The sequence below is a fragment of the Caloenas nicobarica genome, chromosome 5 (genome assembly GCF_036013445.1).
Source record: "Caloenas nicobarica isolate bCalNic1 chromosome 5, bCalNic1.hap1, whole genome shotgun sequence".
Taxonomy (NCBI): Eukaryota; Metazoa; Chordata; class Aves; order Columbiformes; family Columbidae; genus Caloenas; species Caloenas nicobarica.
In genome coordinates this window covers 29,014,790-29,042,224 of record NC_088249.1, presented here as the reverse complement: position 1 = coordinate 29,042,224, position 27,435 = coordinate 29,014,790, and the positions used below count along the sequence as shown (strand labels likewise).

At 41.1% G+C, this 27,435-nt stretch overlaps 1 protein-coding gene across 1 annotated transcript; it reads left to right on the top strand.

Annotated features, from left to right (window-relative positions):
• Window positions 1–4,894: 4,894 nt before the first annotated feature.
• On the top strand, window positions 4,895–27,234 carry COCH (cochlin). Its single transcript, XM_065636649.1, has 11 exons — window positions 4,895–4,919; window positions 5,000–5,044; window positions 10,460–10,616; window positions 18,943–19,076; window positions 20,235–20,300; window positions 21,126–21,170; window positions 21,259–21,406; window positions 23,345–23,448; window positions 24,216–24,442; window positions 25,769–26,285; window positions 27,059–27,234. The coding sequence occupies exons 1-11, from the start codon at window positions 4,895–4,897 to the stop codon at window positions 27,232–27,234; spliced, it is 1,644 nt and encodes a 547-aa protein (XP_065492721.1).
• The last annotated feature ends 201 nt before the right edge of the window (window positions 27,235–27,435 follow it).

The window sequence follows — 27,435 nt, the reverse complement described above, 5'->3', positions numbered from 1 at the left end:
AATTATCAGGAGTCATCATCTCTTTGCAGAAAGCACACCTTGGGTTTCATCCCAAAGATCAGCATCCCTGCTTCTCAGTACAAAAAAACAGATGTTCTGACTGGCAGTTTGCTCCTGTGCACAATATCATTGCTGCCCAACGTGAAACAGAAGAGTGAACGGGCAGCAGATGGAAGTGAGGCCCCATCCTTGTCTTTATTAATTAATTAAGAGTCCTCAGTGTTTGCACACAGGAAAACATTTTCAAAATGCCAATAAAAATACACCTCTTGGCTGATCAAGATCTGCATGATATCCCAAGCTAAGCATCCAAGAATGAATCCAAAGTTGTTAACCACTTCTGAAATAATTGTTGCAGATTTATATGTGGTTTTAAAATTCATATGTAAAGTAAATTTAATCTCTTTGCTCTTGTGTTTATTATTTTGTCCCCAGGCTTCATTTTTATCCTCATGTCAGAGAAACATGTAAGATAATTATTTAAATGAAGACAGTAATACAACGCACAGTAACAAACGTACTTTTCATTTTATCTTAAAAAAGGTAGACTCCTCAGAGATCATTGTAAGAAGCAAGCTCCAGGTTACTCTGGAGAGTACACAACAGGATGGGGCAGAGGTGAGCTCAGCACTGACCACAGGTGAGAGGCCTCTGACCCTTCACAGGGAAAGCCCTGACAGCAGAGGAGTCAGACTCACATCTGGTCACTCCTCATAGAACTTTTCCGTTACTGTATAAGATAAATTGCTAAGCTAAAGCTTATAAGCTGTGGTTAGACCAGGGTCTGCTGCCCACCAGGAGCTGTTTGCCAGAAGTTGTGCTTGACCTCTTAAAAGGAGACACCTGCCTGTAGCTACTTGTCTTCCTCACTGCTCAAGCTACTAGCCCAGTGTGCTGAGGATGGCTTCTGGCCATGGTTAGAAGCCCTGTCTGCAGGAAACCTTTCCTGGGGAGGACCCCAGCTCGTGCAACGGCAGGTGAGGTGCCTGCTGCTTCTGCAGCTCCTGCTGTGGTGCCCCAGTGGACCTTGGCCAGGCACCTGTCCATTTGTGTGAGTGCTCTCTGCCCCCAAAAGAAGGAGGGAACATAGTTCCAGGCAGGAGTAACCCCTGCGCTGAGCCCTGGCTGGGAGCCTGGTGGGTGATGGGGGCTGATGGGCTGCCAGGGAGCGTTCTGACAGCAGGATGGCAGCAGTGGCAGAGCTCCAGCGCTGCGGCCTGTGCTCTGGTGCTGCTTCACACTGTATGTATGTATGTATGCATACATGTATGTACATACACATTAATAAGCATTTCCCCTGCCAGACATCATGGCAAGGCTGTAGCAGACCAGCTCAAAGAGTGTCAAAATGTCCACCATTCACTTGCTTATACTTTTCTGTATTTATTCTAAGTGTTTTTCCTAAGTGGATATGTTTCCGTTTGGTTTACTAACAGCCTAGTAATTTGGGGAAGGAAGGGAGGAAGGGAGGAAGGGAGGAAGGAAGGGAGGAAGGAAGGGAGGAAGGAAGGGAGGAAGGAAGGGAGGAAGGAAGGAAGGAAGGAAGGAAGGAAGGAAGGAAGGAAGGAAGGAAGGAAGGAAGGAAGGAAGGAAGGAAGGAAAGATTTATAAGTGAATCCGACCAAGGTGATGGTGTGAATTAACAAATCGAGCCCAACAGCATCAGAAAAAGGGCTGTGCCCACAGGCACTGTAACGTTTGCCATGTCCCATCTAAGGTCCCTTCAAATCACCCGTCCCTACTAAGGCTCTAAGCACTCTGGCTACAGGTGGCTGCCCAGAGCCAGGCACACACTTGTGCTCCGCTAGCCTGGCACCAGTTTGCCTGTCCTGTACTGGCGTTCATGGCAGCACCTTCATGTCCTTCCCAAGAGAGCATAGTTTTAAACAAAAAAATTCAAGCACCACTCAGTACATCTTAAGCATAAAACCGAAGGGGAAATGCAAAAGTCAATGTAAAACGGTTTGGAGGACAAATTAAGTAGCCTTTGGGAAGAAAGTGTATAGAAAAGCATTGTAGGTCTGAAAGGAATGCAGTGACAAGACAAAAACAAAAAACTCCAGAAGATGAAGGGAATCAGAGGAAAGGAAAATGTCAAGGAGAGAGAAAGAAGGACTGCAATGAGGATGGGTGAGTGCAAGGCTCAGGGCACTCATCAAGTGGCATGTAGGGCTGAAAGTTTAATTAGTACCTCCTTCTGTCCTTTTTGATCTTTGCACAAAGCCTTTCTTCACACAAAGGACAGAGAGGTTTCTGTGGGGCTGTATGGGAAAGACAGCCAGTGTCCCTCGGTGCAGGCTTTTCCTGGAATAAATGGGGTGCCTCTCCCTGTTCCTTCTCAGCCTCCAGAGGAAGACATTCCCGGGACATTTCACTGACACCAAACGCATTAACCCGTGTGAAAGCAGTTTCTCTGGCACGCAGTTTGCTATCGCCACCAGACGAGATGCCACACTAGCCCAGGACAAGTCAATAGCCGCTCCCCCCGCTCGGGGCTGGGCTTGAAGCTCCCATTTTCTGCCGGCCCCCTCAGCCCGGCTGGCGGGCAGCGGCACGATGCCGGCACCGGGGGGAGCCCTCGGCCCCTTCCTTCTCCGAGCGAGGCATCAGGAACGGAGCGGGGCTGGGTCGGTTCAGCGCCGCGGCCTTAGTGATAACGGGGAAGACCCGCCGTCGGCGCTGCTGGCCGCAGGGCAGGCATCTACTCTGAGGTGCTGTTTGGCTTCCCAGAATTTTTTCTTTAAAAAGAAAAATTAAGTAAGCCCCCTTCTCTCGCAACTACCGCAGCTCTGAGAAAACCGTGAACCGGCGGCTGCAGCAGAAAGTGCGAACCATTTCTGAAAAGTAGCGAGCGTCCGATGTATCTGTGGGAAACACCTCGGGGAGAGGAGAGCGCAGGGAAAGAGGTTTTAGCGGCCATTGCCAACTCTTTAATTTATCCCCAAAGGCGAAGGATGACCGACCCCCTCGGGTGAAGCCCTAGTTGAGGAGGGAGCCTGCTGGCCATCAGTAATTCTTTGACAAGCTCTTGGGATCCAGAGAAGCTGAGAGAAACGCTAGCAGAAGCTCCTGACATCTGCAGCAACTGCCTTAAATAATTTTGCATTTGCGATGCTCCCGTGGAAGACCACACCATGAGGGAAGCATCACCACCTTTGTCCTGTGTGGGAAGCATAAAAATGTGCTTCTGGGGAGATCAAAGATTGAGGTGGGGGAGGGCAATGGTGTTCTTATCGTTTCTGCACCTCACTTGAATTAAACTCCCACTCCCCAAAATTACGAATAACTTACCTGGCCGTGATTCCTATTTTGCTACGGGCGGCATATCTCTGGACGCGTTGCAGTTCTCAAGTGTATTTATTTTCAGTTACACGAATAGATATTTCAGAATGCTGCCTCCCAATAGACAGCTGCTGCCGTGCCCGCTCGCTCCCGGAGCTGACTGCAATGCCTGCACTCAATTTTTTGCCTCGGCAAATCCGTTAACATGCTAATTCCTATGAATTCTGAAAGTTTATTTATATTTGAAAGTTTATGTCTGCGAACAGCCTTCCCAGCAGAAGTTAAACAGTGGATGCCGGCAGCCAGCAAGGAATCCGATTTTAAGGCATTCGTTGAAATAAACCCGCTCCTGCCTCTTTTCCCACCCATTCATAAGTAATCCGATCATTTCACATTCGTGCCAGCTGATACTTTATGCCACATATGCATTGAACCACGAAAACGAAGCAGGCTGTAAAGTGAAGTGTTTTGGTTGGTTGGTTTGCTTCTGGTTTTGTTTTATTTTTTTGAGGAGGAGGGAGAGAGGGCTGTTTTACTTTTTACTTTAAGCAAAGTTTTGCTCAAATGAAAGGTAGGTACCTGTAATATTTACGCTAACATTTTAAACCAAATACAAACGATGCAGCAATGCTGGTTGGGGTATTTCCATCTCTTCGAAAGACTAAATCAGGCTTAAATTCCCCAGTTCTCTCTTGCAGCGCCCAGCGGGACGAGTCAACGCCACAGCACGGCTGCGGCTCCGCCGGGCCGGCCCGGGGCGGGCGGGGGTGCAGGCGCCGGGGCGACCGGCCGTTCTGCCCCCGGCAGCGCTTCCTGAGCTGGTGCTGGGCAGGGGGCGAGCGCAGACTTAAGCCGGGTTAATATTCGTGAAAGCTTTGCCCCTCCGTTCGTTTTCGTTGAAGGGCCGGATGTGGCGGACTGTTAGTTCAGTCGCATTTCTGAATATATCTGGAAGACAGACATCCGAAATAATCTATTTAATAATTAATAATAATACTGATATCTGAAATAGGGATTCAAAACCTGCAGGTGGACGGAAGCTAGAAGAGTGTGCAGTCAGATTTGGAAAGGCAAACGGCAAAGCCGTGTTCGCCGCGCACGGGAAGGTTCCTATGCCCCCTCTGCCTGCCCGGAGTGGAAGAGCCCCTGCGGGCCGGGGCGGCGGGACGTACCGGGGACGACGAGGTGCTTCACCCGGTTGCTTGGGAGTCGTTCCCGGAGGACCCGGGCTGAGCCCAGGTGGAAAAGGTAGACGGGGGAGAGACGGCAGCACCTGCCGGGCCTTGCCCAGCGATGGGGCCACCCTGCCCCTGCCTCTGCCCCTGCCCCTGCCCCTGCCCCTGCCCCTGCCCCTGCCCCTGCCCCTGCCCCTGCCCCTGCCCCTGCCCCTGCCCCTGCCCGCTCCCTCCTTCCCTCCCGCCCCGACCACCCTCGCCCGCCCCAGTGCTCATGCGCCCCGGGAGACGTTTAAAGGGGGCGCGGCGGCTGCTGCAGGTTGTGCAGCTCCGTGGAGGGGACGGCAGCCCAGGGTAGTGCGGCTCGGTGGGCAAGCTGTGCTGCGCTGCTCGCCTCTGCTCTCGGCTTCCCCGGGGCACGGGCGCGTCTCGCCGCCATGTGGTTCACCCCCTTTCTCCTCGGTGGGTACCGCGGGGAGCGGCTCGGGGCCGGCGCGGCGGGCGCAGAACGTCGTCCCGACCCGCTCCCTGTCTGTTCACAGGCGCCTTCCTGCTCTCCAGCCCCGTGCGCGGGAGCGACGGCTCGGGTGAGTTGGCTGCCCTCCCTCCGCCTCCTCATGGGGAGTTTCCCCCTCGGACCGTCTCTGCTGGTGCTTCCCCGGCGCACCCGGTTGCGGCCGGCTCTCGCCGGGATGCGCTGGGGGTCCCCGACGGGTGTCCCCCGCCCGGAGCCCCGCGGGCGCTGTCGCGGCGGGGCCGCCCCGTCCCGCGGAGCGGCTCTTGCTGCGGTGCCGCTGCCGCCGGGGAGCGCAGCGCTGGGCCGGCCGGCAGCGCCGTGTGCGGCTCCTCGGGAGGAGGCCCCGGGGGAGGCTGCAGAGCGGCACGGAGGATGTCAGGGAACACTTAAAACGGAGGTGAAACTGCTTCCTGGCACAGGCTGAAGAAGAGCAGTGGTGACAAGTGTCCCCATCAAGGGGAGCGCTGATAGCAAGAGTAGGTGGGAGTGTGTTTGTGTGTGTGTTGTAAAGGTACTCACACAGGGCTTGGCAGTTTGAGGCTCTCCAACATGTTCCTGACCATGGAATCGATTAAAAACTTTTTAAACCTACCCTGCCATTATTTTGACGCGAAAAGCAAAAGGACACACTTAAGATGCCCAGCAGGGCAGGGGCTGCCTGTCACACCATGCCCTATTGGACTGCACCCCTGCTGCTGGAGAGGGGCTCTCCTGGGGCCAGAGTGGATCCACGGGAACCAGGAGCCATAGGAAGCAGTTGAAGAAATAATACACCAGAAGGACACAAGCAGTTTGTCTGCCCCTTCCAGCGGAGCACTTCACCAAGGTGGGGCAGGAGCCTCCAGAAGAACGCGCTTCCAGACGCAGGCCTGGCCTGCAGAAGGTGAGTGATCTCAAGCTTTTCTGAACGGTTCTTCAGGATTTTGCAATCATTAGGAAGCAGGATTTGCTCCTCATTTTGTGTTTAATCAAGCATTTGGAAAAATCTTTTGTGATAAACTGATAATAGCTATATGTCAAAGAAGTGATATGGCTGAAAAGGAGAGAAAAAAAAATGCACAGCAATAGAAAACCTATTCCAGTCCCAATTGCTTTCCTTTTTATTTTACAGGTGAAGTGCCAACAGTCTGTCAGGAAACAAATGAAAAGTTTTCTGTCATGCTTCCTCCCAGGATTGGAGAAGAAGCCCCTGTAATCTGAAGGTATCTGGAACCAGCTAAAATAACACTAAGGGAATATTGGCAAAATGAAATATTAGTATCAGGATGTGTTTGTAATATAAAATGTGAACTCTTACTGTAAGGTATTATCTCATACCATTATTCTGAGCCTAAATTCACCAGCATTTTGTTATCGAACTAGAACCTTGCAGGATTTTTTTTTTAAGTGCTTTAATTCTGTTGTTCAAAGTAACGAAAGAACATTAGTTTCCTCAAAAATCTACTGTATTCAGGCTCATAACTACTCAGGGAGATCTTAAAGGATCCTATACCTTTCCTTATACTTCCCCTGAAATGCACACAAGTGCTGCTGAGTTTGGCGGTTCTGGTTACCATACATAAGACTGTATGGGCAGATGAACATCGGCATGGGATGCTAAGCGACCTTAATTTGATCAGAAAAGGGCAAGTCTCAGATTGAAATGAATGAAATAGCCCTGATGGGACTTTTAAAATCCCATTGCCCTTGTCCAGATCAGGATATGTACTCAATATTACATGAATTAGTGTGCAATCTGTGAACATGTTTTTCAAAATATAAACAGGTGTATTTCTACTAGTATGTCTTGTTTGTTTGTTTTCCCCTAGCATGAATAAGGTTTGTGGGAGTATTCCTTTCATAAGATATAAGAAGCAGGCTTATTTGAATCCTCAAGATAAAAAAGGACTTAATTTTCCTGTTTGGCAAAGAAACAATACTAAATGCTAAAAGGGATAAGAAGCGCATAGGGATGTGCTGCTCCTTTTTTTTTTTTTTTGCTTCATAAGGCTGTTCTTAGGAATCCCTAATGTTTTTTAATAATGTGCATGGGAATTTGTGTGTTTGTGGTTTTTTGGTTGTTTGGGGTTTTTTTTGGGGGGGGGTGGGGTGGGGTGGGGTTGTTTGTTTGTGTTTGGTTTGGTTTCTTTATGTAAACAAACTGCTTTCCCAAAGCGATTAATGGAAACTTCAAGATTAGAAAAACTCAGATTTTTTGCTACAGATTTTATTCTTCTAGAGTCTTTTAAACTAGAGACTCCTGTTAGAAATAAAGTGAGAACTTTTGTAAGTGGACATAAGAAATGGCTATTCAGGGAAAACAAGGGATGAGGCACCAAAAAGATGGAAACTGATGGAATGATTTGAAACATGTTTATTGGATGAATGTTTTAGGAAAGAAGTGAGCCTTTGTTTGTTTTTTTTTTGTTTCTCTTCTAGGTCAACGGTGATGGAAGACATTCATCCCTACATTTAAATACGGCTTAAATCAGGAAGAAATGCAGTTTCTTTTCTTTGTACTTTGTTTTCATAGCATACCCTGACACAGTGTGTTTCTGCAAGGCTTAAAGAGTGTCTGTCTTGACAGAATGGGATGATGATTATTTTATTACAGTTCTGAAGGGCTAATTTTATATCACATAACATAGGTCTCTAGTCTTCATCAGAGTCCAGAATGGGTAGGAGTCTAGGACTGAGTCCTTCCATGTTAATTACAATCTTTCCTGCTTCCAAAAATACATGGATTTAGAGTATCGGATCACATAAGTATCCAGAGAAATGCCTCTGCTGCTACTGCATGCGTAAATTACAGTAATTAAAACATATGGGTTTTATCTCAGTTACTTTTTATATATAGCTCTTTGGCAGTTTCTGCTATCTTGGATAGACTAACAAAGACAACCACGTTCTTCAATTTTCTTAGTAATATCAAACAGTGAAATTTGGGAGAATGACTAGTATGAAAGCTGGCAAAGAACTATTCCATATTTTCTGGAATTCAGACCTGATTAATACATTTTACTCTTCGCAATGGACTGCTTGTTGTCTTATGGGTTTGATAGCTGATGATGCATTAGCAGGGAAGAACAAATTCCACTGCAGAGTTGGTATCGTTAAGTCTTAATTTTGGTACCCAGTACTACTTCTCATTTTGATATTGCACCTAACATTGCTAATGTTAGTCTCGGTTATAGAATTATGTATCTTATAGACAACTCTTTCTACCTACGTAAAAAAACCACCAAATGCCCCCTGTCGTGATGTAGTCAAGGATCGTGACAGTCTTCAGGCTGTCAGTACGTAAAAATCACATGGCTGGCCTACAATGGATTTCTGCGTTTTTATAGCCAGGGAGAACACAGCAAGTTTCGCTTTGACTTGTTCTTTTTTTTTGGTTTTGTTTTTTTTCCTGTCTTCTGTGCTATGTAAAATGTTAGTCTGATGTATGACTGTAATTAGTAAGTACCTTGTAGTAAAGGAAATACAGATCTCCAAGTGATAAAGGGTTCGTTAACTAGACATGTCTAATTGTCTTTGTATGCACAGCCTGCCAAGGAATTCAGTCAAGTACAGCATATTAGAAATGACAGGTATTAAAACTTCCTGTGGTGTCTTGCACTTTTAGAGGCTGGGGAAATGTTGCAGGGTGCATGGCACAAGCAGTACTGTGAAAGCAGAGATTATCAGTGATGCTCATTGCAGCATTTCTTCCAAGGATATCCAGCCTTCCAGCTGCTGTTTTATTCTTTATAGGTAGAGACCTTTTATTATCCTGAGAAAGAAAAAAATGAAGAAGGATTTACTGCTTTTTTTTTTTTTTTTCTTACTCTGGACTATATAGACATATTTGGCATATTCAAGTCACATTTTTCTGTTGACAAATAGCAGCAGAGATTTTTTTCAGGAAGATGTGATTAGGCAGATGAACATAATTTTGGTACACGGGGTGTTTCAAAAAGATGGACCCCATTTGTGTTCTGCAATTCAGCAAAATTGGGTCCATTTTTTGAAACACCCTGTAGCATTAATGAGCACTACATATACTTCAGAGTAAAACTACATGCATGGTTTATGAACATCTATTTGATTTATGCAGCCTGAATGAACAGACACTTCTCTGTGCACCTCTGGCTGTAACTGTTCTGCTTTTCAGCTCTAAAGTCAATGGGATTAGCAGGAGGTATCATCTCTTTCATCCGCTGAGGAGGAGCAGCGTATGCTCCAAATACTTTCAAATACAAGGGTCCGTAAACACCCTGGGGTAAGAGTGGAAAGAGTGGGCTGAGAAGTAGGTGAAAGACAAATCACCGATCCCTGAAACATGCTCTCCTTGGGATATAATGCTGTGGTGTGTGCACCGATACATGGGCCAGCCTTTGTGAGCTCTTAACTTAATATTGTGAAGAAGTAACACTCCAAGGGTATATAGAAAAGGTTCTTGTACCTTCTAGTGCCCAGCAAGGGCAAGATGTGCTGTTAGGAAGTTTGGAATAGATATCCAGTCGTGGGTTGAACTTATGATGCTGAATCAATGACAACCTAAGTAAAAGCCCTAATTTGCTGTGCTACCAGTCCAGTTGAATGTGCTGTCCTGTGTAGCAGAGGATGGTAGTAAATATCCAAAATGATGACCTCTACGTTTTGAAAAGAAAAAAAATCAGTTTTCCAAGGAAAATTGTCTATTGGTGTAAATCTGTGTCTGCATACCTACATTGCTCACATGCAAGCACAGTGAAAGCATTGTGATTATAATCTGAGAAGCAACTTTTAAGAAAAAAAAAAGGCAGAATTCTATGTGAAAAATGCGTGTGTCTCAGCTGAATAAATAACTTCTGTCTCACTAGGTGAATCTGACAGTCCTATGTACAATGATAATGATGTGAACTTCATTGCAATGAATTGATATGAATGTATTGCTTTTCTTTTACCCTGGCCTCAGTAGAATTTATTATGGACATTAAGGGAAATGCTGCTGTCAACCTACTTCAGGAATGCCACTGGAGAGAAAATTTGGAGTTTCCCAAGTGATTCATAGATGTCTTATAGCTGGAGATTATTGTGGGATGTCAGAGTAACTTAATTTCTTGCTTGGAGAGTGCTGCCTGCTCCTGTGTTCCACCAGCCCTTGAAGGTCCTCCCCTTGCCCTTCTGCCTCTGCCATAAAGTTACAGATGTGAATTGCTTTTTCTCCTGTGATATTCCTTGGGTATTATTTTGATGTTGGTTTAGTGTTGTTTGCTCGTACTTATTTAACAATTTCCACCTTTTTCTGCCACTTTCCCATAAATAATTTAAAGTGTATTCTTCCTTAGCATAATTGTATGTTTGTAAGCTCCAAAGATGTCTTTACAAATGTACTGGAGCATAAGATGAGACACTGTACCTAATTTCAATTTCAAACATTGCTTTAAGCTTGGAAACGCTAGAGAGATTTAAACAAACAAACAAACACAAACCAAAAAAACCCTTAAGATTTTCGCGTCACAGGTTTTTCTTTTTTCTTTAGCTTCCACTGCTATCACGTGCTTTACAAGAGGACTGGACCTTAGAAAGGAGACAGAAGATGTCCTTTGCCCAGCAAACTGTCCTCTATGGCAATTTTATGTCTTTGGGGATGGAGTTTATGCCTCTCTTTCCAGTGTCTGTGGAGCTGCCATACACAGGTAAGTCAGATGACCAATTAGCCATGTGCTAAGCAAGTTTACATAGTCTTGCCACACTTTCAAATCTTAACCTTTTGACGTAATCATAATAAAGGTCTTTCTGGACTTCGGGAGTTGTATTAATTCAATACGAATGTCATTAGGAGAAGAGAGAACAAGGAAGAAAATAATGTCTGGGCAGCTTGCAAGTTATCTGGGCTGCATTTATGTGCTCCTGAAAACCACTTTATTAACTTTTTCTGAAATGGCACAGCAGCAGATGGATTTTCACTGTAAGATTACTGATGTGTCACTGGTAGACATGGAAGGATACAGTGTAAATAATAAGTAATTGGACAATAAAAGCAGATTCACTTTCTGACTTTCATTTACATGACACTGTTTCTGAAATTGTTGAAATAAGTTTAAGCTCCTGTGCAAACAGACCTACACATGATTTGGCTGAATATAGTCCATAGACTATTACTTTTAATCAGTGTTGTGGGGTGGTTTTTTTTTTGTTACAGCATTTCTCTTCTGACAGTTGCTTTCTGGGTGTTAGTCTGCTTAATGATCTCTTAATTAGACCAGTATCTAGCTGAATTCACTTCCGTATCAAATAGAAAACTAAAGACTAAGAAAAGTATCCAGATAAACCATGTTAAATAGATGTAATTAGAAAAGCAATAATAATTCCACAGGGGAAGGAAAACAGGCTGGCAGATATCTTACCGAGGTGATCTGGGGACTTTGGGGGTTGGTGTGTCGTGTTTTGTTTTGTGTGTGGTTGTGGGGGAGGGCTGGTTTGTCTGTTTTGTAGCTTTGTTTGTTTGTTTGTTTGTTGGGGGGTTTTTTTGAGGAAGGAGAAAGATTTAATTACTTATTTAGAAGGTAAATTCTCTCTTGGATCAGCTTTTAATAAGGAAAGGTGGGACAAAACCAGCTGAAGATGGGGAGATATCTATTTTGGATACCTGTGGAAGCCACATTGATTCCTGACTGTCAGTTTACAGGGAGTTTTAGATTTTTATTTTAATACTTTGAGAAAGCTTTTGATTGTTAAAGGAGTTTTAGCTTCATATGTTAATTGGCTGTACAACATGATAGTTGTTCCCTTAGAGATTTCACAAAGTAGATTTGAAACTTTATAAAGTGTTATGACTCTTAAGATAGGACTGACTATTCAGCAACAGAAATTTGGATTGGACACGGAGAAAAGTCTAACAATAAGGACAGTTTCCAACATCAGAGAGAAATCCATCTGTCTAGAACAAATAGATAACCATAATTGATCCAGTCTTGAAGCAGAAGTACAGACTAGGTCATCCTGCCCAAATTTTTCATAATTTCTGATAATTCTATAATTAAATATTATTAATATATTTTGAATTGTTTTCATCATGCATATAATCTAAATTACTTGGGTTCCAAGAGGTGCTCTTGACACAAATCATTATATTGAGATGTTGTACTATATTTACAGAGATCTTTATTCATGTCCTATTCCTATTAATGATATTTTAGCATTTGTAGATTATAACATAAGTTATCCAGTATCCCATCAAGCATCACTGAACTTCTTAAAACTAGTTTCTAGGTACATTCATGTTAACATATACATAAACTACAATTAAAAAAAAAATCACGCCATCTTATTATATTTGTATATTCCAGATAAGACTACTGCTGCCCTTGCAGGAAGGCTGAGACTAAAAGCTTAAGGAAACAAAGTGTTTAAAAGAAAGGGGGGAATACTTTCCATCTCCTTTTTTTATGCCCAAGCAACAGAAAGAAACTCTTTCAGAATATATTGATGTGATGCTGAACTCTGCTATCAGTTTGTTTTGGGTTTTTTTTAACAAAACAAACCAACCCCAAAGCAACCTAAAATTTTACTGATAAATAAATGACTAGAAAATAATGGAGGAAAAGAAAGCATTTTTTGAGTTAACATTCATTGCTTGATAATTTAAATGCCATAAAATACATCAACGCATCTTAAATAATATCTAGGTGGCTACCATTACTACCCAGAAACCTATTTAAAATGTCAATTAAAATCCTATAATTTTTAACAAGACTTCTGAAATTCGGCTAAATTTGCAGTATTTAAACTCCAAAGTAATCTAAAATGAACTTTTAAAAGAAATTTCTTTTAAATCGGAGGGAGTTTAAGTAGAAACTCTGGAATTTCTCAAATGCTGTTAAGGAGACTAAGAGCTAAGGTACTATAGGGGCAGCTAGAAAGAACTTGGAAGGTATTAGGAGGGTCTGTGTGTATTTGTTTTTAAAGCTTAAGAATCGGTTTCAAAGATAATTGCATGTCTCCATGTGTGTTATTCCTAGAAGAGGCTTCCTTTCGATCCTTCTGTAAAAAGAATTAATGCCTCCATTCAGTGTGCTTTAAGTGTCTTCATAAGTGGTTAAAAAAAAAAGTTAAACTTCAGTTCTTCACCTTTCCTAGTTCAGGTATATACAAATAGTTTGTGAAAGAATGTCTAGATCAAATACATATATATATATTTTAAGAGAGAAAAAAAAAAGGTTATGTAGGAAAATTGCGACTTCTTCCCATTGTCTTTTTTTTCTAAGGCAGTGTTTGTTTTTAGTGACACAGCCATTTATTTTAACTTTCAATTTCTTTACCAGCTGCCAAAGATATCTATCGGGATCTTTTTCCAAAGGGACTGAAGACTTGAGCGTTTTGGAAAGTTGCAGAAGTTCCTAGCCAGTTCAACTAGGCAGTGGTCTTGAACCTCCCACACCAGTGGTGACCGTAACTGTTAGAAGTCCCACCAAGAAAGCCGGTGGGGCTTGGTTCTGTCACAACTGGGGAATGTTTTTACAAAAAGAGGAGGTACAAGAAACAGAACATGCAGATTTGTTTTCAAGATTTGCATAGTCTTCCTCTAGATGGTAAAGCACAGGTTCTTCACTGAAGTCTGTACCTTGTAAACTATGTGTATTATTGTTCTCCAGCCCAGAAGTATAGGAGTATAGAAAAATCTGTATTTTTCCATAGTAAGTGTCAATGTAAACTATACTACTCGTGAAATGTGCAGCCCTGTTTGTAAAACCTGCATTTAACAGTGTGCCTCCACAAACATTGCAAGAACAATGAAGGCTCTAGTGGCAATGAAGGGATTAAAATATACTAACATTTCTAGCCTGTCTTGCAGTAAGGATGTAAATTAACAATGTTCAAGTCTTCTGAATATGACTAACTGTAGTAAAGCATTTTGAAAAAGCAGAATATAGGTTAAAATCTTCTCTTAAGGAGAACTGCTGGGTCTTTGAAGACTACCTTTAAGTTGAGGGCTATTAGTCCTGTTGGCCTTTCAGAACAGAATTTGCCACATGAGAACGTTTTGTTTGTTTTGGCGCAACTGTTAGCAGCCATAAATACTAGTCCCGGTTAAAAAAAAAAAAAAAGGTGATTAATGGAGGAGAGGTGATAGCTGTTTAGTTCTCAGCTAATTTCAGTGCAGGCTGCAAAATCCAACAAAAACATACAAAATACCCCTTCTTGCTCTGTGTTGCAATGGCAAAACTCCGTATTGGTGTCAAAGTTACTCCAAGAAGAAATTGCCACTAGGTAATCATTGTCGTTTGCTGTTATCATGATGTAATTAGATACGTGCTTTGAAAATTGTGTAAATTTCTTCCAAACAACTGAGACAAGCACCTCTAGTTTAAAACTAGGTACGCCCTATGTCACACATTGCACAGTTAGTGCAACACAGCTCTATGCCTTAAGCACCGTTGCGTACCAGACCTGGGCCGCTGTTGGTGTTACCACGTAGAAAGCACAGTCAGACAACCGCCCACCATTTCAAGAAGCACCGGTCTCAGGAGCAGTGCTTATTTATTGTTTTTATACTGAAAATGATTGCGTAAGTGTGGGTCAGTTCCCCCTCCACATACACTCCAGTTTGCGCCAGGTCCAAATTGAGGCCTGAATCCTTAGTTTTATATAAACCAAACAATGCTTATTCCTATGAGTAGTTCCATTACTGTGAGACAATTATTAACACAAGAAAATACTATGTAATGCATCTAAAGAATTTAGCAGAATTCAGCTATGAATAATTCTGTATACTACAGATGAATAAGCTTTCTGCAGGTTTTAGTTTGTTATATTTGGCATTTTCTCTCCTTATTTTATGCATAATTACTCTCAGGGAACAGAATATTTATTTAATATTGTTCTTTTTTTCTGGGCAGAAGAATAAAAGACTTATTTGTCAAGGGAAGAATGGAGAACCCCCTACTAGGCTGACACGATGTAGGCATGAAGAACAGAGTTAAATCTACCACTGAGTGATTAATTTGATTAATAATCAGAACATCAAATGGAGGACTAGGTTCTCAGCTTGTGCAGTTCTGTTCTAGTGCCAATTCCACTAAATTGAGACCTAGCTCAATGTAGTAGCTTTTAGATGCTAAATAGGTATGTACAACTAGTCACAGGGTAGAACCATTTCTAATTAAATATTGGGGTCCTAGAACTCAAGTGTAACAAAAGCATATCATGGTATTGCCAAGCTGGCCACAAAGTGACCACAAACACCAGTGGTCCCTGAGCTGCCCTAGGGTTTGCTACAAGAATATTGACAAAAGGGTTGTCTGGCCAGAGATATTTCTGAGCAGCTGTAGATCCCCTGGGAAACTTTGGTACAGTGCCTGCTTCTGCTGCTGAGCCACTTCCCTGCCAAAAGCAACAGGGATGCAGAGGAGACAGAAAAAGCACAACCCAGGGGCCAGAGGATGCTGGCCTGAATCCCTGAGCAGCTATGTCAGTGATTGAAGGCAATCAGACAGCAGTGGGAGACTGTGCTTTGGAGAAGAGGAGGATGCTGCTTGGAGCAATGGAGAAAGGTGAATTATGTGGAAGGAGTTTGCAGCTGCTGGTAACAGGAAGGAAAGATTGGAAGATGGGTAATTCAGCTGTCTTGTCTAAGTCCTTGAGGATAACTGTTTTCATCCAAGGACCCTACAAGAAAAGATAGCTGCTGTCACAGTCAGCACTCAGGTCCAAATTATGCTCTTGGGTAGTATGGCAGGCCTTCATCGTTCTGCTCTCTGCCTTCTGCTGAAAAGCAGATAGCCTACCTATAGGTATATATAATGAGCATAATGATTAGCATAAAAACATACCATGTGAGTTTCTGAGCAAACATTTTGCTTCTGGACTGCAAGACTAAATCAACTCAATATGTACTTTTAACAGCTCAGCTGTGGCGCTCCTGCCCTTGGGCTTGGGAACTTTCCTTGGCATAGAGCATTTAGTTGGTGTTCAAATGTTTCTCTTCACTCTTTAACACTATTATACAACATGGGGAGAAACAATCTTTGCCTATTTGACTGACAATGTTTTGTCATCTTTAGCCATTTCTATCTAGCTGATCCTTGCCTTACACCTAGAACTAAGCTCATTTAAGGGAACAGCCACTTGGCTCCGTGTCCAACTTTTTGAAACAAGTGAATAGTTTATAAGCATGCTGTAAAAAGTGTTCTCTCCGTCAGCCAAATCTGTCATCACTACAGAAGCAATGGAAAATTTACCCAGAGGAAAAAGATTTTTACCAGGCAAAAATCTTGTGTTTCCTCTTTCTTTTAACAGGAGATGGTATTTCAGTTTCTCCTGCTGTGTCTAAGATTACTGACTGCAGTTACATCTGTAAGGGTCATCGCCCATGGCTGGAAAGAGTCTCTTTGTGGTCTAGGCATCAGTTTTGATGTGCAGGCTCCCTGAAAAACACATTCAAAATTCAGCAAAGGCAAGACACTTTCTCTGAGAGTGCAGATAAACAGTTCTTGCACTTTACTTTGAGGACATGCACGAGGCTCTAAAAATCTTCCGTCCCATTTGCTCACTTACCTCAATTCAGATTTTGAAGTTTGTTTTACGTGAAATTGCTGTATTTCACAAGACCTTCCCATATCGTCTGCTGTCCTTAACCTGTATACTTTCTTCCATGAGCTATTGCGCAGTGAGCTATGCGATTGCTTCCTCATGTATCTGCTTTTCTGTTTAAATTGTGTGCATTTTTTAAGTGAAAAATACCACTTAGGTATAAATTATGATTTCTTATTAACAGTGAAGCTAGACAAGAGAAGGGACTGACAGCTTTTACATAAAATTGCCATCAAGCAGCTCTGGCAGTAGTATGAAATATCGTGAGTAAGGAAGTGAAAGCTGTTCCTGAAAAATCTGCAGAGTTCCAGCTGAATCGAAACAGCCATGACATGCAAGTCGCTCACACAGCAGCAAAGAACAACAGTGAAAATTACAGCAGATTGTAATGGCATAAATCAGTCTGAGGGAATGCACTGGTACTTCTTCACTGTTTAAATACCACCGCAGACCTACACAGGATGAATCTCAGTTTCAAAGTCAGTTGTAACTGACTGCAGAAAGGAATTTGCCAATCTGATTCAGAATACGAAGGCAGACTGACAATATGGTTTATTCTGCTTCAACATATATGAGCATGCACTCTGAGTAGGCTTGCTGGAAGGAACATCCCAAGTAAAACTGATGAGATGGCTTAAAAGAGATGAGTAAAAGATGGCTTAAACAGTAGTTAATTTACCTACAGAACAAAATGGCAAGAAAAGAGGAATAATTTCCATAAAGCTGTAGTCATGTTTTCTTCACATCTAATATCAGCCCCCCACTTGCATTAAAAACAGCAGAGCTCTTATATGGAAATAGTGTATCTTCAGAAGGCAGTCTAGAGCTTTATGACTTGTGATGAAATACAGGATCAAATGTTTTCAATAAATAAGGCGCAAATAAATCTACTCTGGTTTCAGCGGAAAGTTTCCAAATTCAATAGAGACTATCGAGATTATTTTTTTCCCAGAATGGTTACATGGCAGTCACAATGAAAAGACCAATAGACAAAATAGAACAATACAGACAAAGATTGGTTCCACTGTGCCTAAAATAAGCTGAAATATTGCTTCCAGGAATAATTCTTAGGTTGCGCTTTCAGTATGAATGTCATCTTGAGTTGAGTTCAGGCGGTGCTCAAAATCGTGAGTCCACAACAGTGGAGTGGGAAGAGATACTCAGCTCTTCTTGGGAGTGAACCTGGGCATGGATCAGGTTTGCTGACATTGAGCCCAAAGTAGCTTCACTAAAATTGCAAATACAAACTTAAATTAGAAGCTGTTCAATTTAAACACATATATTCTATTTCTGACACATATTTCCTTATCCATTAAGACTGAGACACTGGTGAAGGCTTGAATGCCAAAGAGAAGCAGGTAATGAAGAAGAAAACATGTTCTAACTAGACTGAAATATTCTAAATACATTAATGTGTTATTTTTCCCGAAGATAATGTTGACTTACTGAATTTTCCTGTCATTTAAAAATAACCAGTTAGAGGCTCTGGTCTGATTTTTCTCTCACTGTTTTTTAAAGAACTGTAAAGTGCTGTTTGTATTTGCCAATTTTATAATCTGATTTTAAACTCATTCTGGCTAACTTTACTAAAGCTCCTCTGTCTATATATTGTACATGGTATTCCTAGATGAGAAAATATCTGCATACTTTGAAACTACTGTTGTAATCTTCCAAGATACAAGAATTAAATATATATAACCACAGTCCAATTTAGAAATGCAAATCATATGATGAATGAGGAATGTATTTCAACAGCAGTCCACAAGGAGATTTATGTGGAAGTTGCCTTTGTCACAGATACCCAGAGCTCATATTACCAGAAATATATGCAAGGTTTTCTAAACTCTGGTCTTGATTGTTCTACTTTCACAATATGTTAGATAAGGTCAGGCCATCTTTTCAAGCAGGAAGCTGAACAGATAAGAAAAATAGTCACAAAGTCACATATTGGTGTGTTTGGATAGTCTTGAAATGGTTGTTTGTCTCTCACAGTACTATACCTGCCAAGTACTACAAAGCGTCAAACTTTTACTCACTCTTAGAGAAGCTCAACATTGAATTTTGGCCTCTAAAAATAATAACCAGCAATTCAGTAGCACATAAAAGGTGATCTGAACAGTTCTGATGCCTATTATTGTCACTTTGAAATTGATATGTCCTTGAAACATCACTCTCCTGTGTCAGTCTGAACACTACCTGAATTTCACAGTTTTCCTGACGTGTGTCTAAGTCTGTGTGGTGCTATGCAGAACAGTTACTTTTAAAAGTATTTTCAGCAACTTATGGCTTGTTTTAGCCTGAACACAACTGTCTACCTGGATGGCATCTTTTTCAGAAGGCTAGTGTCCAATATACTAGTGATGGTATAATTGTATTGCATTTTCTTGTGATTAAAATGTTTGATTTATAACAACTCTTTTTGTATGGCAGGGGAGTGATCACCAATGCAGGAGGAGCTGTGAGGGTACAGACTCTCCCAGGACAGGAAAACTACCCTGCTGTGAATGCCAATGGGATCCAGTCTCAGATGCTCGCTAGATGGGCTTCATCCTTCTCAGTGACTCGTAGGTGGATCACACTTACTATTTTGCAAACTATATTTAAAATATTAACAGAACTGTAGAACACTCCTTAAATGTTCCCATACGCATAAATAAATGCGATTGCTATCTGAACTGTAGTTTTCACTTTTAAATAGTTATTTTATCTTCATTTTTCCATGATTCCCTTAAAATATTATTCCAGCTAGACGAGCCAGTCCGTAGCAGAAGCCAATACATAAAAATGGATCACAGCTATTTAGAATATAATGACAGGGTAGCAGGCAGTTGACAGCGCAGTTCTACGACAGCTTAAGCTGATCAAAGTCAGTGCCTCAGTCCAGCTGCTGCATTCCTGTCCTCCCACAGCTTCCAGCCATACAGTTTCACCCCTGCTCTCCCCTGCCTGCCTTTATGTGGGCAGTAGCACTTGTCGGGCCCTTCAAAGAGCTCGTGCAGCATTCCCTGAAAACAGAACACTGACCCTCCAAAAAAATGAATAATGTCAGCTTAGATGTGACATGGTCATTAAGCCACAGTGTGACATAGTGTTTTTTTCAGAAGTTTTTGTCCACGTATTTGGAAACTTAGTTGAGGTTAAACCACCCTCATAAGACTGTATAAAGAAGCCTACTGGATATATATGTTGTAGTTTCAAAAATATTAAAGTGTGTGTGTTTTCTGGTATATTCTTTCAAAGTTTGGGAAACAGATCTCTCTAATGCGTTCTTACTGTTTACATAGCTAAAATTCAGCTTACTGTCTCTAAGATACTAGTTATCCTTGTGTAGTGTCTACTGCAGATCAATAGCTAAGAACTTGGAATTACAGGTGCCTTTGGTGGAGGTACAAGTGAAATCCACTTCTCCAGATCAAGTCCTGAATCTGTCTGCTAGAAATAATGGCTACTACAGCTAAAAACCTCTCATCAATTAGATATGTGATAATTACTCATCAGCTGCTGTTGTTTCAAATGCAGAAGCTCAAAGAAGTTCAGTACCTGTAAAACAAGAAGCACAATACTGGATTATACCAAAGATCTGTCTAGGCCTGCATCCTCCTCTCAGGATAGCTAGTAGCAGATGATGAAGAAAGGTTATTGGAAATACAGTATTCTTCAAGCACTTGTAATTTCATCTAAATACACTAAAATACAGTAAATGCATCCTTCCAATATTTTAACAGGTATCAAGAACACAGCACTTGAATCAGTTGGACGTTCGGTATCAACAGCACGTCCTTCTACAGGTACGAGGTCTCTGCGAGTGTGTGCGTCCCTGGCTAAAATGAAGTTTCATATGATTCATTTATTTTGAAGAAGAAAACATATACAATATCTGGTTTTGCAGTATATCTTTCATCAGTAAAGAGAGGAATCATTCGTAATCAGGGAGATTGATTCTGATTTCAGCAATGTTCGTGTAAATTAAAAAAAACTTGAGTGAATTTGGAAAAGTAATACAGATAACATAAAGGAAGGAAAGAGTTCATGAGCTCATGGGATATTCATTCCTAGGAAGTGACAGAGAAGACAGAGATAATACATTCCTTCTTACAGAACTGCTCAACAGCTGAGTGCTGTCAGGACTTGTGTAGCAGAAATTCAGATGTGTGAATTTCTCCACAGAAAATGCTGCATTAAAAGGCTAGATCAGTTTTTATGAAGGTTGGTGGTATACAAATACTGGACTTGGATATTATTTGTGAATAGACCATTTGCTTTATAGTTGAAGTTACGGTTTACTTCCAAACTGTTAAAACTGCGCACTGTACGGCAGGACTGCTAACTGAGGAATGGTAGCACTTGGGATGGTGAGCTGCAGCAATCCACCCAGCTTTCTGCATCCCAGTCGTCAGCTAGGTGGGTGTAGGAAGGAAGGTTAAACTGTTTCATTTGGAAAAGGCTATTCTCCAAGGAGCAAAGCAGTACTAGTGCAAGTTTAATAAACTGATTGACAGTTCCTACTGCAGATAGATCGCAATGTAATTCTTGGAGTCTGGGCTTTTTCTGGTTCACTTTTGGCCATTTGTCTTTTTGTTCTTAAATGATGCACGTTGTTTCCTTCACTGAAGGTAAAAGACCTAAGAAGCTACTTGATAAAAAGGCTGGGAACAAAGGTAAGAACCCACATATTTAACTTTTGCAAAGCAAAATCCTAACATTTATTTGGTGTTAAGTAAGTCTAGTTATTTTGGATGTTCACAGACTGTAAAGCTGATATTGCGTTTCTCATCGATGGAAGTTACAACATTGGCCAACGTAGATTTAATTTACAGAAAAACTTTGTTGGAAAAGTAGCCGTGATGTTGGGAATTGGAACAGAAGGGCCTCACGTAGGAGTTGTACAGGCCAGGTAAGAACTGATCTACACAAAATACAACTGAGTGATTAATAAGAGAAATCAATTAATATATCAGTCCCCATTTTGCAGAACAGTATTCACTCAATGATGGCTGATGAATAGCAAGAGAAGCAAACTCTTTCTAGCTGTAGCACTGTTTGCAGTGTGCTACACTGAGATGTCCACGTGAGAGAACAGGACAAATTTGATCATCTGCATTGCCTGAGTGATATTTGATATTTGGATAGAGGCAGCAGCTGGACTTTTCACAGCCCCTCTGCTGCTGACAGCTTTGTAGGTCATCTTAGTAGAACAGCAGAAAGCACTCTGCAAAGGAGAGATGGAACTTCTTAAAAATTGTAGAGAGAATTGTCACAAATGGCTATGTACATGTACAAACCAAAAAATAAATACTCTTTCCAACCTATAGGTTACTATAGCTAATATTTTCAAATTGTAAATAGTCACTTTTTTAAGACTATTCATAGAATCATTTAGGTTGGAGAAGACCCTTAAGATCATTGAGTCTGACTGTTCATACTACTATGCATGTTCACAGACTGCAAAACAGTCTAAAAGCGACCGTAACAGTCAACAAGTTGGCAGGAATGTTTTTGGAGACACAGTTTAGTCTGCTAGTGCTCAGCAATAGCATTTTTCCAAGGCTTAACCACTTTGGCTACAGCTTCTGGAATAAAGAAAGCATAAAGCAGCCTTTAACTCACTTATTCCAAGAAGATGAAACATCTGCCAGATAAACACAGGGTTTCTCTATCACAAATTTCATCATTAAATTCTGTTCCTCTCTCCTGTCTTCAGACAACTGTAGAGTAGATGACCAAGTCTGATTTAATGACTTAGGCTTGCTTTTGTAGTCACTAGAAAGACAGACCACATTCATGGCGCAAACCACCTGAAGCACTTTGGATGCTTCTTTTAGGATGTGATGAATTGCATCCTTAAATATCCGGTTTCTGCCCAGCGCAAGCATCAAAAACTCAGGGAAATGAGCCTCGCTCTTGCTGTCCTGGGTTTAAATACTATAACATGAGGAACAATTGATGGAGAAGCACCTTGAATATTCAACCTCTCTTCGTCAGGAATTCATCTTACAAGCAATAATATTTACATCTCAAAGTGTACCATTTTAACAGTTACTGTGCCATGAGATTCAGCACCACAGACCAGCTCTGCTGGACACAGGGCTTCATTCTAGTGATCCTGATGCAGGATCAGGCCATTTATTCACAGCAGCAGCTTTTTGACCTGCAGTTGTTTATATCTCTATTCTTCACATGGCAAAAATATCTTCATTTCTTTTTATTTTCTACTGTAAATCAAAAGCAAAATCTGGAAACTTATCATGGCTAAAATATTTTGTTTCTTACATGGAGTCAGTAGCTAGCATACCTTAAAACTTCTCAAATTAAAAAACTGAAACTGAATCTCTCAGGAAATTTTTTTAAAGAAGGTATTTCTCATACAAATAGTAGAAAACATGCCAATTTTCAATTACACAAATGCATTTGGTTTAACATCTGGCATGTTCAATTTTTATTTCCCTGTATAAATTTTCAACCTAATGTTTTCAGCCATTTGATAAGCCTAAGAATCAGCCTGTTCTTAATTTACCCGCCCAGGTAAATAATTCCTCTTGCTAAAGATTGTGAGAATTATTAAGCGAGGAGCATACTTCTATTTCAGTAATCAAAAATATAGAGAAGAATATATATTACCAAGAACAAAATGATTCAAAGTGTATTTTAGCTTCCTAACGCCATAATGGTATGGAAAATGAACTACATACTTTATTAGCCTGTGGTTTTGTTTGGTTGGGGTTTGAGGGGGGAGGTTGGGGTGTGTGTGGTTTTTGTTTGTTTTGTGGTGTGGGTTTGTTTGGTTTTGGCTTTGTGTTGGTTTTTTGTTTTGGGTGTTTTTTTCCCTCCACAGTGAACATCCAAAAATTGAATTCTATCTGAAAAACTTCACTGCTGCAAAAGAAGTTTTGTTTGCCATAAAGGAATTAGGGTTCAGAGGAGGCAATTCTAATACAGGTGAGTTCATACTTCTATGTAAATAGAAATCACTTCTTTACATATTTATGTATATTTGAATTTATATAAATGTGTGCATGTATATACTGAAGTTCTTGTAATTCAGTTAGGTAAAAAAGCGTTTTAAATGCCGCACTCATCTTAGTCAGGTTCAACATTTTTCCACTAGAAAATTGCCCCATCTTACATTTCATTTCCAGAAGTCACACATTTTGTTAGAGTAGAAATGCAAATACAGTTTTCTGCGTTTAAACAGTAATTGACTTTTCACTAGTAATAGTGATATCTTGAGACAAATTCATAGGCTTAGCGTTTCTTTCTTGTTGACCAGCTAATTAGACTTAAAATAAACTTGGAATAAGTAGTGAATGGTTGTGAAGTGATGTTTGCCAAATGAGGAAACCGAGCATTCTGAATATGTTGCATTTCACAAGCTAAATTTAGGTAGCTCCTTAACCTTCTTCCTTCAAATCCATTTGGCAGGCACAAATGTATCTACTTCCTAGTACAAAACTAGACCTGTGGTTGAAAAAATGTCAGCAATATCTTCCTCAGCTTTATACATGTGGGTTTTTGTTGTTTTTTAACCTATAAGTTGCTCAAGCTTCATTATTAGTGAATTTTCTGGGACGCTATTTCACTATTACACTGGGTTAGACCTGTAATTGTAACAGAAATCCCATGCAATTTCATATAGAAAACCGGTATCAAAATGAACCATTATGGTATGCATTATTTCTTTGTATTATTTTTCTGTTCAAAACTAGGGAAAGCGTTGAAGCACACAGCTCAGAAATTCTTCTCTTTGGAAAATGGAGCACGCAAAGGAATTCCCAAGATCATTGTAGTGTTTCTAGATGGCTGGCCCTCAGATGATATAGAAGAAGCTGGCATAGTGGCCAGAGAATTTGGAGTCAACGTATTCATTGTATCTGTGGCAAAACCCACAACAGAAGAGCTGGGAATGGTACAAGACATTGGTTTTGTTGACAAAGTAAGAGAGAATATTATTTGTAATGGATTTAATTCTGGAGAATTTACTTCACACTAAAATTCTAATGAACTAATTAATATATACATATAGGAACTCATATATATATGTTTATACATATATATATATTTTCTCTAAAGAGCCAATGAAATCATCCCTGGTAATCAGTGATTTAATAGAATAGCACTAGGAAGGTTGAAAAAGCACCGGGATTTTTTTCCTGCTAAAGGCGCTACACAAAAGTACCACTGCCCTCCCGGTTCAGAGTCTTGGTCAAGTTGTAGCTTCTGGACTTTGTAATTACATGGAGATTCTCAGTGTAGGAGATCGCCCTATCTCAGGTGTGGTTAAACTTGCCGAAGCCATGAAATGCAGATATGGTAAATCCTGTCCTGAAATCACAGAAGGAAGGCATATCTTTCTGTACCTGCTCTATGGATAATTATTTACTCACTTTCACTATAAAGAGGACTGGAAAAAGTCCTATAGAAAAAGATATCATAGGAAGTTCAGGTGCAAGACATTCATCTTGGATGAAGAGTTCTGGATCTGGTTCTGTATGAGTTAGGGAAGGAATTCAAACACAGATCACCTGCTCTCAAATGAGCTTTCTAATCACTAGGTCTTTACTAACTCTCAGTGAGAAAACCTCTCATTTTCCACAGGGAGGTTTTAGATGTCTAATTTCAGCAGAAATTTCATAGCTCAGAGCATGAACAGAATTAAGCACTAGTGCTCTGCTGCTTCTGGGCACAAGATATCTTGCTGCTGATCCCAGTGGTATTGCAGGCAGGTCCAACCCTCATGTACTTATAGGCATAGAAAGACATGACCTTAGGTGACTGAGGCCTGTCCTGCCCTTTTGCATTTTGATCTTAGCCAGATTAGTCATCACCTTGCAGAGCTGATTTTAAATTTAACTCTTTTCTCAATTACCTTGTACTTTACATGCATCTTATGGAAGCTAGGGGAAAAATAATTTTCACTTTGGATATCCAGTAGCATGACTTAACTTCATTTTCAAAAAACATTATTATAATTTCCAGTTGTTACAGTTCTTGTGAAAAAAGTTAAATTTTTAAAAGTTTCTAAATGTTGAGGGGCAGGGTTGACTTCATTACTGGATAAAATAAGCTGTATTATAGCTTTCACTGGCTTCAACTGCAGATGTTTGTCCTCAATTTCTGTAAAAGCAAATAAGCAAAAAACCCACCTCAAACGGCCACCATCAGGCAACTTGCCTTTGAAAGAAAACTGCATAGGTGTCTGGTTATTATCCATTCAGCTGCTGTGTCAGTATTCACCTGTTGACTTTTTGTTTTCAAACAGGCTGTTTGTCGAAACAACGGCTTCTTCTCTTACCAAATGCCCACCTGGTTTGGTACTACCAAATACGTAAAACCTCTTGTCCAAAAATTGTGTTCACATGAGCAGATGTTGTGTAGCAAGACGTGCTACAACTCGGTCAACATCGGTTTCTTGATCGATGGTTCCAGCAGCATCGGAGACAGCAACTTCCGCCTTGTGCTGGAATTCATCAGCAACGTTGCGAAGGCTTTCGAGATCTCCGACATCGGCTCCAAGATTGCAGCTGTGCAGTTCACGTACGACCAGCGTACCGAGTTCAGCTTCACCGACTACACCACAAAAGAAAAGGTCCTCTCGGCTATCCGGAACATTCGCTACATGAGCGGTGGCACTGCGACTGGTGACGCCATTTCTTTCACAACCAGGAATGTGTTTGGGCCAGTGAAAGACGGAGCTAACAAAAATTTCCTCGTTGTTTTGACGGATGGTCAGTCTTATGATGATGTTAGAGGGCCCGCTGCTGCTGCACAAAAAGCAGGTAAATGATGCATCTTTAAAAGCGGTAGGTGCTGATTCATCCCGTTTCTGTGGTGCTGTAAATGTTAACATTTTAAAGTTTGCAAATAGAGCCCCAGTGCACAAATCAAGTATCATACCTGTTTTAAATTCAGCAAAATGTAAGACTCAAAGAACTGGTTTCTATTAGGATGAAAAAAACCCCCAATGCTATGGAGCCAGGTATGAATAGACTCACTCATAGCAGCTTAGTGAAAAACATACACCCAATCTCATCTCCCTAAACACGAGAGAAATTAGTAGATGAAAAATAAAGAACCAAGTAGTGAAGCTCCAATCAGTGATGCGATCCAATATAGCATAACTCCTGCTCTCCATCATCATCTAGGAAGGAAATAAGTAGTTTGGGCCAAAAAGTTTATGAGGCTCCTGATTCTTGAAAGCGCTAAGCGTACACCAAGGATCCTTATTTATTTTCAAAATAATCTGACACAGTGTTATTTGTGTTGCAAGACCGACATTGTAGCTGCTATATTCATATGTGTCTGCACAACACCAGCTAAGACACTAGCTCTCAAGATAATGCATATTTCCTTCAGGATTTTTACTGAGACAAATCTTCTAATTCCTGATATTTAGTGGCAAAATCTAATCATCTTTGACAGACTGCAGGTATTGAAACACACTTTTCTGATGCAGATTAATTAATGGATGTAGAAATTGCTGGTTTTGTTGTATCTATAGGCAAAATAATCATAACTTTTTCTTTTTCTTTTTTTTTTTTTCTTATTGTAGGAATAACTGTCTTCTCTGTTGGTGTTGCCTGGGCACCTCTGGATGATCTGAAAGACATGGCTTCTGAACCAAGAGAATCTCATACTTTCTTCACTAGGGAGTTCACAGGGTTGGAGCAGATGGTTCCCGATATTATTAGAGGCATCTGTAAAGATTTTTTGGACTCTAAACAATAAAGCAAAAGAATCGTCTGTTGGATATTACTACTTTGAAACCAAAAATCATGAAACTGAAACCGTCTCTCTGAAGTACAGATGTTTTATTCTTATATATACTATCTTAATGCAAGGGGAGAGGAAGGGCTACTTTTTGGTTTTGTAGTTGGTCAAGGATTCTCGTGAGCTTGTTTAGAAGTATAATACATAATACTGGAATGC

Bases quoted from the DNA above. Each gene is read 5' to 3' on its own strand.
- COCH (XM_065636649.1), top strand. From the start codon at position 4,895: ATGTGGTTCACCCCCTTTCTCCTCG. The intron at 10,617-18,942 runs GTAAGTCAGATG...TTTGTATGGCAG, and splicing joins TGTGGAGCTGCCATACACAG to GGGAGTGATCACCAATGCAG. The intron at 21,171-21,258 runs GTAAGAACCCAC...GGATGTTCACAG, and splicing joins TAAAAAGGCTGGGAACAAAG to ACTGTAAAGCTGATATTGCG.